This window comes from Euleptes europaea, chromosome 14, assembly GCF_029931775.1.
Source record: "Euleptes europaea isolate rEulEur1 chromosome 14, rEulEur1.hap1, whole genome shotgun sequence".
In the NCBI taxonomy this organism is placed as follows: Eukaryota; Metazoa; Chordata; class Lepidosauria; order Squamata; family Sphaerodactylidae; genus Euleptes; species Euleptes europaea.
The window spans coordinates 2,388,106-2,401,526 of NC_079325.1; the positions used below are offsets into that span (position 1 = coordinate 2,388,106).

Genomic DNA, 13,421 nt, shown 5'->3' on the forward strand with positions numbered 1-13,421 from the left:
ACTGAGGAACCGCTCTGTTAGAAAATTCTTCCTAATGTCTAGACGGAAACTCTTGATTTAATTTCAACCCATTGGTTCTGGTCCTACCTTCTTGAGCAACAGAAAACAACTCGGCACCCTCCTCTATATGACAGCCCTTCAAGTACTTGAGCATGGTTATCATATCCCCTCTCAGTCTTCTCCTCTTCAGGCTAAACATACCCAGCTCCTTCAGCCTTTCCTCATAGGACTTGGTCTCCAGACCCCTCACCATCTTCGTTGCCCTCCTCTGGACACGTTCCAGCTTGTCTACATCTTTTTTAAATTGTGGTGCCCAAAACTGAACACAGTACTCTAGTTGAGGTCTATCCAGAGCAGAGTAGTGATACCATCACTTCGCGTGATCTGGACACTATACTTCTGTTGATGCAGCCCAAGACTGCATTTGCCTTTTTAGTTACAGCATCACACTGCTGACTCATGTTCAGTGTTTGGTCTACTAAGACCCCAAGATCCTTTTCACACACACTACTGCTCAAACAAGTCTCCCCCATCCTATAATTATGCATTTGATTTTTCCTACATAAATGCAGAACTTTACATTTGTCTTTGTTGAAGTGCATTTTATTAGTTCTAGCCCATTTCTCCAGCCTGTTAAGATCCTGCATCTTGGCTCTGTCGTCTACCGTATTTGCTACCCCTCCCAATTTAGTATCATCTGCAAATTTAATAAGTATCCCCTCTATTCCTTCATCCAAATCATTTATAAAGATGTTGAACAACACAGGGCCCAGCACAGATCCCTGAGGAACTCCACTAGTCACTTCTCTCCAAGTGGACAAGGAACCATTAACTAGCACTCTTTGGGTACGATCTGTCAACCAGCTGCAGATCCATCTAACAATAATAGGATCTAACCCACATTTTCCCAATTTGTCAACTAGAATACTATGTGGAACCTTGTCAAAAGCCTTACTGAAATCTAGATAAACTGTCTACAGCATTCCCCTGATCCATCAAGGTAGTAACTTTCTCAAAAAAGGAGATAAGATTAGCCTGACATGACTTGTTCTTGAGAAACCCATGCTGGTTCTTAGTGATCAGATCCATCCTTTCTAAATGCTCAAGGTGTTGTGTGTGTGTTAAGTGCCGTCAAGTCGCTTCCAACTCATGGCAACCCTATGAATCAATGTCCTCCAAAATGTCCTATCTTTGACAGCCTTGCTCAGATCTTGCAAATTGAGGGCTGTGGCTTCCTTTATAGAGTCAATCCATCTCTTGTTGGGTCTTCCTCTTTTCCTGATTTGTCTTTTCCAGTGACTCTTCTCTTCTCATAATGTGACCAAAGTACGACAGCCTCAGTTTAGTCATTTGAGCTTCTAGGGTCAGTTCGGGCTTGATTTGATTTATAACCGATTTGTTTTTTGGCAGTCCAAGTATCCGTAACACTCTCCTCCAACACCACATTTCAAAGGAATCTACTTTCTTCCTGTCAGCTTTCTTCATTGTCCAGCTTTCACACCCATACATTAGTAATAGGGAATACGACAGCATGAATTAACTTAATCTTGGTGGCCAGTGACACATCTTTACCTGGAAATATCCCAGGATCACGATTGACCGCCACATTACCAGAAGGGAGGGAGCTCAGTGGGGTATAATACCATCCAGTCTGCCCCTCCGTAGCTGCCGTTTTCTCTAGGGGATTTGATCTTTATTTATAGGGTTGGCAACTGTGAGTTGGCAAATTCCTGGAGGTTTGGGGGTGGATCCTGGGGAAGGGAGGGGTTTGGGGAGGGATTTCAGCAGGGTATAATGTCATACAGCCCACCCTCCAGAGCAGCTATATCTTCCAGCGGAACTGATCTCTCTAGTCTTGAGATCAAGAGTAATAGCGGGAGATCTCCAGGTGCTACCTGGAGGTTGGAAACCTTATTGTTCAAAATGAGTAATAGCTATTTTTAGAAAATCTTTAAATAATGATTAATACAGAGATCAGCTCCCCTGGAGAAAATGGCAGCTTTGGGGGGGCAGATTGTACGGCGTTATAACTCTGCTGAGGTCTCTTCCCTCCCTAACTCCACCCTGCCCAGCCTTCACCCCCAAATCTCCAGACATTTGCCCGCCCAGAGTTGCCAGCCCCACAGCATGCACCAGTACAGGAGGTGGCCAAGCACAGTAGAGAATCCAGATCAGAGTCCACCGCTCCAAACCACTACACCACACTGGCTTCAGGCCAGAAAAATTAAGAATCCTGTTTTGTAGGCAAAAAGCAAACTGCCATTTGTTAAGCAGCCCAATTCCAGACCCACGAAACACAAAAGTTAAAGACATTATTAAATGGACAAACCCCAGGACAGGCAGGGTTAGCGCAGAATCAGGCCCCAGAAATCCTGGTCTCTCAGCCCTCTAATTAGATCAGACTAGAGATCAGTTCTGAAGTCAAGATGTCATTGAGTAACTACATAGCAAAATGCTTGGTAGTACAGCCTCATGCATTTCAGGATGAAGGAAACTGCCATAAAATTATTGTCGAAGGCTTTCACGGTCAGAGTTCATAGGTTCTTGTAGGTTATCCGGGCTTTGTGACCATGGTCTTGACATGGGTCACACAGCCCGGATAACCTACAAGAACCAATGCCATAAAAATTGTTACTGTCTTTCTCCTTTGAATTAAATAAAGAACATATTTCTCCGCTTTGTCATACAAACAGGTTCTTTTATTTTAAATATAGAAAAGGGACACACAGAGGGGATGCAATCATTTCCTGAGATAGTTTAAAATCATTTACATTAGTGGGAAACATTTTGTAAGATACTGCAGGATCATGTAATTTAAAAGTCAAGGGACTCCGAGAAAGCAGCCGGAAAAATTTAACACCTCCTTTAGGACAGATTATCAAGTCATCCAATGAATTTGCTCCGCCCACCCCTCTGAGCAAACTGAATGTTTCTTTAATACAATCAATGTTCAAAAGCAACATTTTTATCCCAGCAGCATAACACTGTCTCCCACATTTCAACAGGCCAGAGAACACCTTGCTCTGTGGAGCCCTGTCACAGAATTGCTACCCGCACCACCAAAGATGCACGCTCTGTTTGCAGGCTACAAAAATACCAAAATCAGTTTGAAAAGGTAACCAACCCGACAGACCTGCTTTCTTTTACTATAAAACTACAATGATTCTTTTCTCTCTCTCTCTTTTTTAAAAATTTGTCTTTTTAAGCGTGGCACCCTGGTTTGATTTTTTTTTAATTTTATTTTTGCCTAAACCCTGAGGGGAAGGTTAATACAACTGTAACAAAGCCACTGCTCTGGGAATCATACTGCGGGTGATATTTAAAAAAAAAATAACGATTTTAAAAAGGTAACTCCTGAAGTTACTGTCTACAGGCTCTCTGTAAAAAACAAAAACAAAAAAATCCCTACTTCTGAAAAGGAAATAAGAACCCAAATTTCCCAAGGGAAGTTATTTAAAATCCACTCAGAATACTCGTTAGTAGCGGGAGGGGCGCCACTTGCCGTCTTTGCCGCTCTCCCTCCGGTTATCATAGTCATGGCTCCAGCCTCCATAGTTCCTGTCGTCGTGGCAATACTCGTCCCGGGCGCCCCTGAAAGGATGCTCGGAGCCACAGTCCCCCAGCCGCTGATGCTCCCGGCTGTAATGCCGGCTGTCGGGCTGATAGGGATGGGAGCTGACCCGGTTCTTGCGCTGCGCCGAGACCCCCTCTGGGCGCCACGGCATTTGGGAGGCCGATGACTGGCTGTAGGAGTAACTCGGTTGGTGCCCTGGCGAAGCGAAGCCTGGCAGTTCTGGGTGTGGAGAGTCGTGCCTTCCGCCGTACTGGGGCTGCTGCCACAGAGCACTGCTCATCTGGAAGGAGAAGCACCGACGTTAGGAAGGAGGTGTCCAGCCAGTTGTCTGGCTGCCCAGTCAGTGCCGGCAAAGCTCGGCTCAGGCAGAGACGCCCGTGGGCACCCCTGACAAGACCACCTTTCCATGAAGCACTAAACACAGGCAAGTTGCTGAAAGATTCCATGTCAAAGCAGAGCAAAGATGGAAGCACCTGAACAAAGCCCAGGTGATCAACCCCCCAGGATCTTCACAATGGCTCACTGTTGGAACAAAAGATCCCCTTATCACTCTTACTCTTCCATTTGGCAGCAGTTTCAAAAAAACCTTAAAAAATCTGAATTCCGGGACATATTTGTACCCCAAGCCAAATTCTAATGTATCTCCATGTAGGAAAATGCCTTAAAAATGTTTATAAAAAGTTTATGCCAGCAGATTACATGTTTTACAATTCCCGAACCCCCCAGAGCCCGAAAACACACTTAAATGCTCATGTAGTTACAAAGAGTTCTCACCACTGCTTGCCTCTGGAGGTTATCGGGAGACGAGAAAGACCTCTGCACAGCTGGCAACCCTGCCGGCACACTATCCACGTTTCTCTCGTACCTGCTGAGCAAAGGCCACAAATCAGTCCTGCAGGAGCCCCCAAGGCACACGGATGGGCTTCTTGCGTGACAACAAGCAGTCAATTTTACTCGCCTAGACCACAAGTCAGGGAAATTAAAATTGGTGACACGAATCAGACCAAGCTTTCGGAATGGCATTTTTATCAGCAAAAGAAGAGCTGCAGATTCCCCTCTCCCACCGCAGACCAACACGTTTATTTTATTTATTTAATGCATTTTTATCCCGCCCTCATTCCCAGAAAGCCAGGCTCAGAGCGGGTCATGTCGCTCCTATGCTGTTCCTGACAATCCGCTGGCACTCAGGAACAATATTTAAGGAGGCTCCAGTGGGTAGCAACAGGGGAGGGACATGGGAAGGTCCTACTAGTTAAAGTCCATGGATGGTGGGAAACGCACCAGCATCTATGACTATTCGTGCGTGGCTGTGATTCCCACCAGAAAAGAACAGGGAACTATTTGGAAACTAGTCAGAGAGAAACAGGCAAACACTGGCATGATGAACTGTAAAATAGGCATTATAATATAGAAGAAAGGAAGGGAGTGACTGTGTGTTTCCTCTTGGGAGTCCGAGCTGAGCGGAGAAAAGAAGGGGAAAAGTTCAGGCATTAATAAATGCCACTTTTCCACACAAAATGTGGAATGGCACGTCGTAGAACTAGTAATCTCCTCTGGTTCAGCGGTGTACTCTAATTAGATCAAATGTCTGAGCTGTCTCAACACCACCTTTCGATTCTAACAGACATCCTGAACAGTCTGTTTCCAGTTGCAATTCTCTGCTTCAATTGCTTTCCTTTGAGGGAGGGGGGTAGCCATGTTAATCAGTTGCAGCTTAAACAATAAAGAATCTTGTGGCTCCTTAAAAACTAGCAACTTCATCATTTGTTTCTCGCACTGTTCATTTTTATATTTCGCATTTTCTTATTGTTATGAAAACACCTTTCAGTAATATAAAAACATGAAAAAAGAGTCAATTCACATCCCATTATCGCTCGTATATGCAGGTTTTGCAACATAACTGGTTCTCTAGGTTTGCCTTCCGGCTTCATTTTGTAATACCCTCTCTCCCCACCCACCCAAGTTCATGCATCAGGTGAAGAGGGCTCTGCCTAATGCAAGCATCTGTCACAACACATTTGTTAGTCTCTAAAATGGTAGGAACCCCGTGGCGCAGAGTGGTAAGCTGAAGTACTGCAGTCAAAAGCTCTGCTCACGAGCTGAGTTCAATCCCAACGGGAGTCGGTTTCAGGTATTTTGGAATGGCACTTGTGAAACTGTGTTTCTCCAGCAGCCTATGGGTAGACAAATTGGTTTCCTTGTGGGAGGGAGGAAGCTGCAGTCCCTTCTCAGAATTTCAGAACCTTCGGAGGTCGGTGAAATGAGTGCCCAGCTTGCTGGGGATGTAAAGTGTAGATGACTGGGGAAGGCGATGGTAAACCCCGTAAACACAGTCTGCCTAGTAAACGTCATGATGTGATGTCATGAGTCATTAATGAACTGGTGCTTGCACCTTTACTCTAAAATGGTAATGCTCCTGCAGTTTAGTAATTGCCACGCTAGTCAAAGCTACACTCAAGCAGCGTTGAGAAGGTTTCTGGCCTGCATCTTGGTTTAGCAAAATTTTGAGAAGGGATTGCAGTTTCCTCCCCGCCCCCAAAGGAAACCAATTTGTCTACCCATATGCCACTTGAGAACAGAGTTTCACAAGTGCCATTCCAAAATCCTCATTATGCAGGTTCACAGAAAGTCATCATCTTTCCTAGCACTAGTCTTGTTCCTCAGGACATTTTCATCCCACTTCGGGGCACAGAAGAATTGTCAAGGCAGAAAAGGTGGCTCACACACACAGGATGCCGACAGCATCCACAGAAGATGCAGCGGACTAAAATGGCTTATCATACCACGAAAACCTACCTGTTACAACTAGGCGGCAGCTGCAATGCACCAGAGGGGCTTCCGTTAGCAGACCCGTGCTGGGAATAAGGTGAGCCACCATCTTGGGAGGCATGACTACTCCCTAAAGATGAAGAACGTTGGTTAAAAAACAACTCAAGACAATATCTTCCCACCCCGATGAAGAAAATGCAAGAAACTAGGTGATGGAAATCAGGGCACATCGCCTAACTGGCTGCAAAGTATCACACCAGGGGACCTCTAAAGCACACCAACTGAGTTCCAAAACAAGTGCGCAACCTCCTGGAATACCCAGTGGTGAAGATGCAATCGAGGTGCAACTCTGCTGGATAGGAAGCCCGGCAGTTAATTGCAATCATGTGCCATAGGGATGAAACCTCCCAAGGTAAAAAGCCTAATATTCCCTTGCGAACCGACTAAATAGTCCCGTTGCAGCAGTAATGAGGGTGTTGCAAAAAGAGGAAATCTGGTAGTTTGAAGGGAATTACTCATGTTCTCAGTGTAAACCAAGGCTCAGCCGCAGAACCTGCTTCAGTGCTGAGGTTCAGTTCAGAAACCATTACAGTAACACAGAATGATTTTGGCCATGCGTAGAGTGCATTTCTTCATCATCGAAGAATTTCAGAACTGTATTCTGTGCTGCTTCTAAGTAAACCAAGTGGGACAGCCTTCCCAAAACAAGTTGTTTTGTTTCAAATGATTTAAAAGCAGCTTCTCCTAAAATGCATTTTAGCACATTCATACAATACGTATATGAGCTGCTTACGTGTTCCATGATTATTTAATCAGCAAAAACTGGTTTTATTTAAGACTGCATTTGGTTAAGTTTAGTAGCAGTTTTAAATTTCAGTTTTAGGTTTTTAATATCTTTTATCTGATGTGTTTTATCTATATTGTTGAAGGCTTTCACGGTCAGAGTTCATCGGTTCTTGTAGGCTGTGTGACTGTGGTCTTGGTATTTTCTTTCCTGACGTTCACAGATCCGTCTTGATTAAAACATTAATGGACCGTGCAAGACGGATCTGTGAAAAACAGTTTCTCAAGGAAGAAATTAATCATCTAAATCACAGACTGCTAGCAAACGGCTATTCCAGAAATGAAATCAGAAGGGCCATTAAACCAAACAAAAATCAGAAAACTCAGGAAAAACAGTCTCCCATAGGAAATGTATTCTTGCCATTTATTAAAAGAGTCACTGATAGGATGGAGAAACTTTTGAAAAGACATAACCTACAAACAGTGTTTAAACCCACCAAGAAAACACATCAGATGCTACGATCAGCAAACGACAAAAGAGACCCCCTCATCTCTGCAGGAGTATATCGTATACCTTGCAGTTGTGAACAAGTTTACATCGGGACCACACAATGCAGCATACAAACAAGGATAAAAGAACATGAAAGATACTGCAGACTTGGCCAACCTGAGAAATCAGCAGTGGCTGAACATGGACTGACACAAACAGGACACAGGGTCTTATTCCAAGACACTGAAAGACTGGACAATTCTACCAACTATTTTGTCAGATTGCACAGAGAAGCCATTGAAATTCATAAACATCAGCACAACTCTAACAGAAGAGAGTAAGAATGAATAAGGCTTGGCTTCCTGTCCTGAAAACCTCCAGACTAACAAAGACTACAGTCCACAATAGCCATGCAGATTAGCTTTGGATTCCACATGTTAACAGATCACTTCAGGATACAATGGTTCCACATTAACATACCACACCCTCATTAGCACATTATCTTGATACTTACAGGACAATGATTAGCATATTACCTTTGATACTTTTGCAGGACAATGACTCAGCTCAAACCCACCCCCCTTCTGACTATATATTACTGTTCCTACACACTTGACACTGAGAGACACTGTCCTTCAGTGTTACTCCTCTGAAGATGACTGCCACAGCTGCTGGCGAAACGTCAGGAAAGAAAATACCAAAACCATAGTCACACAGCCCGGATAACCTACAAGAACCGATGTTTTATCTATGTTTGTAAGCCACCTGGAGCTCTGTAATGAAGAAAGGTGGCTAATAAATATTTTAAATAAATAACATTTTGCACTGATAACACACAGGACAGAATTTTAAACAAAAGACAACAAGCTTGCCCTTTGCAGAGTCCAACTAGGCTGCTTTCAACAATCCACGGATACCTGATCGGAACTGAATTTTGAGAGGTCTCCCAAAAAGTTTGATCCCGTTAAGCAGACTCATGCCATAGGGGACAGATTCTTCGTGTTTGAAATTCACAAATGCAAACTGCTTTGGTTTCCCATCCCTGTCTTTCGGAATCTTTACTTTAATGACTGGGCCTGCCTGCAAAACAAGGAAGAAAACAAAACATTTTTTAAAGGAAGTTTATTTAGCTACATGCACCTGTGTTGAAAAGGAATACTGTTTGCTTGCAAGGTAGGCAGACCATCACAGTTTAAAGGTACTTTCAACAACAATCTGCTCAATCCTTGGTATTTTCTTGGGATTTTATGAACCTTTTCCCAAAACCTAGAGAAAACAGCCATGCCCTCACCACCCGGACAGAAGAGGTGCCGTAACAGACAACACAGGTAAAAGGATATCACCTGAGGTTGGCAAAGTGAGGACAGAAAAGTGCATGCCCCCAGGTGAACCTTAAAACTATGCCTGAAAGCAGATCACGTCCAGCAGTGTCCAGGGGAAACCAGCAGAACCTTGTTGATCCACATGTAGGGGCAGGAACATGCAGCATGGCTAACACATGCTGAAAAGCTCCTTCCACTCGTATCATGCACCCCACCCCAAACAAGGGGGAAACCCTGTCTGCCACCATCGCTTCATGCGCTCCAATTTCGACAATGAAAGGGGATCTAAGTGGTCAGAGTGTCAGATTAGCCTCACAGCTCACAGGCTTTCTACAGCATCTAGTTCATGGCCACCACAATGTGGGGGGGGGAGATGGAGGCAAGGGTCAGATGTTGGAGAGGAAGAGGAAGAGGAGAGGGACCAGGAACCAGAGGAAAAGCCAAGTTCCAGCTGCCGGTCCTGGGGCAACCCTGGGCTAGTTATCCATCCTCAGCCTAACCTACTCAGCAGGGTTATTGCGAAGATAAACTGGGAGAGGAACCCGCAGGAGACTCTGGCTTCCCCTGATGAAAAGAAGGGACACAAATGCAAAATAAAGACATCAGGAATAGATCTAGCAAAACAGCAGTAGTAGCGTTGTGCAGTGGTTAGCGTCAGACTAGGATCTGGGAGACCCAGGTTCGAATCCCCACTCTGCCACGGAAAGCTCACCGGGTGACCTTGGGCCAGCCTCTCTATTTCAGCCTAGCCTACCTCGCAGGGTTGTTGCGATGATGAAATGGAGCAGAGAACGGCGTAACCTGGTTTGGGTCCCCCCTGAGGAGAACGGCGTGATATAAATAAAGCAAAATAAATCAAATAAAAATGAATGGTCACAAAGTGGATCAGGGCAGCCCTGTCGGGTCAGGCCCCGGTTGGCCCCTCGAGCAGCTTGTTGGTGCCTCTGGGAAGGTCACAGGTGAGGCACGAAGGAAGCCGCCGCCCTCCACTGCCTGCTGCAGAGCGCGGGTATTCCAAGGTATTGTGCCTCTGCGCGTGGAGGCTCTACGCCCTCCTCCTCCTCCTCCTCCTCGAATTTCTCCTGGACCAGAGCAAGGAGGGCTCCTCTAGCCCCGCACCCTGCTTCCGGCAGTGCTGTTTGAGCAACGAGCGGCGGCACCAGCGTTCCCCTCCAACCCTGGGCAGTCAGGGGTAGGCTGCCCCTGTCCAGAGAGGCTCCACCTCGAGAAGCAAAAGACCCAAGCCAGCCCCCTCCGTTTCCCTCCCCGCCCCGGGCATTCAAAGTTGCCCGGCCCCCAGGCATGGAGGCTCTCACCCAGCGCCCTCCCGCCCCGGCCTTGGAGCCGCGCCTTGTGGCGGGGAGTTCCGCCAGCTCCCCGGGGCCTTCCGCAGGAGGGGCGCCCCCGGGTCTCCTTCCCGCTTCACACACACACCCCCGACGGGCCGCACCTGGTGGAAGAGCTCGAAGAGCAGCTCCTCCGTGACTCGCGGGTCCAGGTTCCCCACGAACAGGGTCCGGTCCGCCTCGGCCGCCGCGGCGCCCATGGCCTCCGCTGCTCCAACCGCCCCACTGCGCGTGCGCAACGGAGGCGCCGCCCGCCTTCGGGCCGCTTTGTGCCCTCACGCGCCCGTCAGCGCAGGCGCCGACCGGCTCCGGCGTCAGATGCCCGTCCTGCCCTCGCCACCAGGCCTCACTCGTTCGACTGCGCAGGCGCGTCCCCTTGAGCGCCCGTGCTGGGTGCTCGCGCGCGGCGCGCGGGGACGGGACTGCCAATGGGGTTGCCGGCAGGTCCTTCTTCGCCACCCGCGGGAGGTTTTGGGGGCGGAGCCTGAGGAGGGCGGGGTTTGCGAGATGTCCGGGCATGCACGCAGTCCTTTCGCCCCCCCCCCCCCGCCTTCTTCATCAGCATAATTGATAGCCCATCAGAAGACATCCTGATACCAACCATGAGTCCTTCCTCCGGCTATGCAAAGTGACAGATGCTGGCGGCTTTGTGCACGGTCGTTAATCCCATCTGCCAGAAACTCCTGATTATCCTGGAATTGCGCAAATCAATGGAAATAGGATAGTTTACACAAATTGCCCATTGCCGACCATTAGGGTCTTTGTCACCTTTTGTCACGCAGGAATCACGAAGGGGTCATCCAATCACGCCGCCCCCAGAGAACAGTATAACTGGGATCCATACTATCCATACCCTAACCTTAGGTCTTCCCCTCCATACTTGCTGTCATTCTGTCAGAGTGGGCAACCATGCTCAAACACGCAGGGGACACCCCCCGCCCCCTTTCTTTTCCTCTTAGCCTACGGAACTCAGGACAACTCCGCTCCAAGACAGGTGAAGTATTTCCCATCGTCGTAAGCCTGCCACATTGGCAAAAGTCTCTTCCTACCACCTTTTGCTCCTAGGCTCTTTGTATGTTTGTACTGCCGCATTGAATGCTTGAATTACATAAACTCTCTTAATTTGGAATCCTTTGCCTCTGTCATTATTCTAAGGTCACAGATATGGGCTCTGATATACATTCATTGCATCTCGCTATATAAATATTGAAATTGCCATCTGCGCGCTAATTCCCCAATCAAAGCGCATTTCGGCTAACAGAACATTACCTGGTTGCTTGTCATAGAATCATACAGTTGGAAGGCACCACCAGGGTCATCTAGTCCAACCCCCTGCACGATGAAGGAAATTCACAACTACCTCCCCCCCATACACCCAGTGACCCCCCTACTCCATGCACAGAAGATGGCCAAGATGCCCTCCCTCTCATCATCTGCCTAGGGTCATAGAATCAGCATTGCTGACAGTTGGCCATCTAGCCGCTGCTTAAAAACCTCCAAAGAGCTCACCACCTCCTTAGGAAGCCTGTTCCAAAGCCTGTTCCTTAGGAACAGCTCTAAAATTCTTCCTAATGTCTAGATGGAAACTCTTTTGATTTAATTTCAACCCATTGGTTCTGGTCCGACCTTCTGGGGCAGAAAACAACTCAGCACCATCTTCTAAATGACAGCCCTTCAAGTATTTGAAGATGGTTATAATATCCCCTCTCAGTCTTCCCCTCTTCAGGCTAAACATGCCCAGCTCCTTCAACCTTTCCTCATAGGACTTGGTCTCCAGACCCCTCACCATCTTTGTTGCCCTCCTCTGGACACGTTCCAGCTTGTCTACATCCTTCTTAAACTGTGGTTCCCACAACTGAACACAATACTCTAGGTGAGCTTAATGAGGACAAGGAACAGATCTCTCTGCCAGCTGATGTGAGACCCACCTGGCTGCCCCCTATCCTCTTCCTTCCTCAGTCTATAATAGCAACCCAGAGGAAAGGTTGGTTTCCAGATGGCTGAGAGGCCGGACAGTTCTCAGTCTAGAGCTGTTTGGAAGGCCTCAAGAGGAGGGCGTTCCAGAGCACACCAGCAAGAACATGATCCCTCCCTCCTCAAACTGAAAGCTGACTTGCACACTAAAAAGGCCTTGTCACTGCCACAAGGACATTGGCACTCAAATGTGCTGGCAGCTGCATGCTTCCCAAGTGTGCTTGGAACCTCTTTGATCAGAACCATGGCACACATGGGGAATGGGCTTCTGTCTTCCCCTGTGCCATTTCCTTGGCCTGGAATGGTCCCAGGGAGCCAATGTTTGTCCTGCTGGAGACATACTGCCCCTGTACAAATGTATGGCGAGAACACACTTGGAATACTTTGTACAGTTCTGGCCATCACACCTAAAAAAGGATATTGTAGAGCTTGAGAAGATACAGAAAAGAGCAACCAAAATGATCAGGGGGATAGAGGAACTGCCCTATGAGGAGAGGTTGAAATGCTGAGGGCTGTTTAGCTTGGAAAGAAGGCAGTTAAGGGGAGACATGATAGAGGTCTATAAAATTATGCACGGTATGGAGAGAGTGGACAGGGAGGAGCATTTCTCCCTTTCTCGTTATACTAGAACTCGGGGTCATTTGCTGAAGCTGGAGGTGAGAGATTCAAAACAGATAAAAGGAAGTATTTCTTCAAACAGCACATAGTTAAATTGTGGAACTCCCTGCCCCAGGATGTGATGATGGCTGCCAACTTGGAAGGCTTTAAGAGGGGAGTGGGCATGTTCATGGAGCAGAGGGCTATTCATGGCTACTAGTTAAAATGGATACTAGTCATGATGCATACCTGTTCTCTCCATGATCAGAGGAGCATGCCTATTATATTAGGTGCTGTGGAACACTGGCAGGATAATGCTGCTGCAGTAGTCTTGCTTGTGGGCTTCCTAGAGGCCCCTGGTTGGCCACTGTGTGAACAGACTGCTGGACTTGATGGGCCTTGTGGGAATTGGTGTGTGTGTGGGAATTGGAGAGATCTTCATGAGAAAGCATACTTGGTCCGTCAAGTTTAGTACTGTCTACTCACACTGGCAGTGGCTCTCCATGGTCTCAGAGCTCTTTCACACCACCTGCTACTTGGTCCTTTTAACTGGAGATGCCAGGGAT

General features: G+C 47.2%; 1 protein-coding gene across 3 annotated transcripts; it reads right to left on the reverse strand.

The window, feature by feature from the left end:
- Positions 1-3,417: 3,417 nt before the first annotated feature.
- On the reverse strand, positions 3,418-10,493 carry RBM7 (RNA binding motif protein 7). 3 transcript variants are annotated; one of them, XM_056860698.1, is made up of 5 exons: positions 10,389-10,493; positions 8,534-8,696; positions 6,371-6,473; positions 4,349-4,442; positions 3,418-3,854 (listed from the first exon to the last, which is right to left on the reverse strand). In XM_056860698.1, the coding sequence occupies exons 1-5, from the start codon at positions 10,482-10,484 to the stop codon at positions 3,477-3,479; spliced, it is 834 nt and encodes a 277-aa protein (XP_056716676.1). In that variant the 5' UTR covers positions 10,485-10,493; the 3' UTR covers positions 3,418-3,476. The 3 variants fall into 3 exon arrangements, with proteins under 3 accessions (XP_056716676.1, XP_056716675.1, XP_056716674.1); XM_056860697.1 differs by having other exon boundaries at positions 4,349-4,439; positions 6,395-6,473; positions 10,389-10,488; XM_056860696.1 differs by having other exon boundaries at positions 4,349-4,439; positions 10,389-10,488.
- Positions 10,494-13,421: the final 2,928 nt, after the last annotated feature.

Excerpts from the sequence above, each read along its gene's own strand:
- RBM7 (XM_056860698.1), bottom strand. The coding sequence starts at position 10,484 with ATGGGCGCCGCGGCGGCCGAGGCGGACCGGACCCTGTTCGTGGGGAAC. Across the intron at positions 6,474-8,533 it reads CAAAATTCAGTTCCGATCAG|GGAGTAGTCATGCCTCCCAA; the intron begins GTATCCGTGGAT and ends CTTCATCTTTAG. Across the intron at positions 3,855-4,348 it reads ACCTCCAGAGGCAAGCAGTG|ATGAGCAGTGCTCTGTGGCA; the intron begins GTGAGAACTCTT and ends TTCTCCTTCCAG.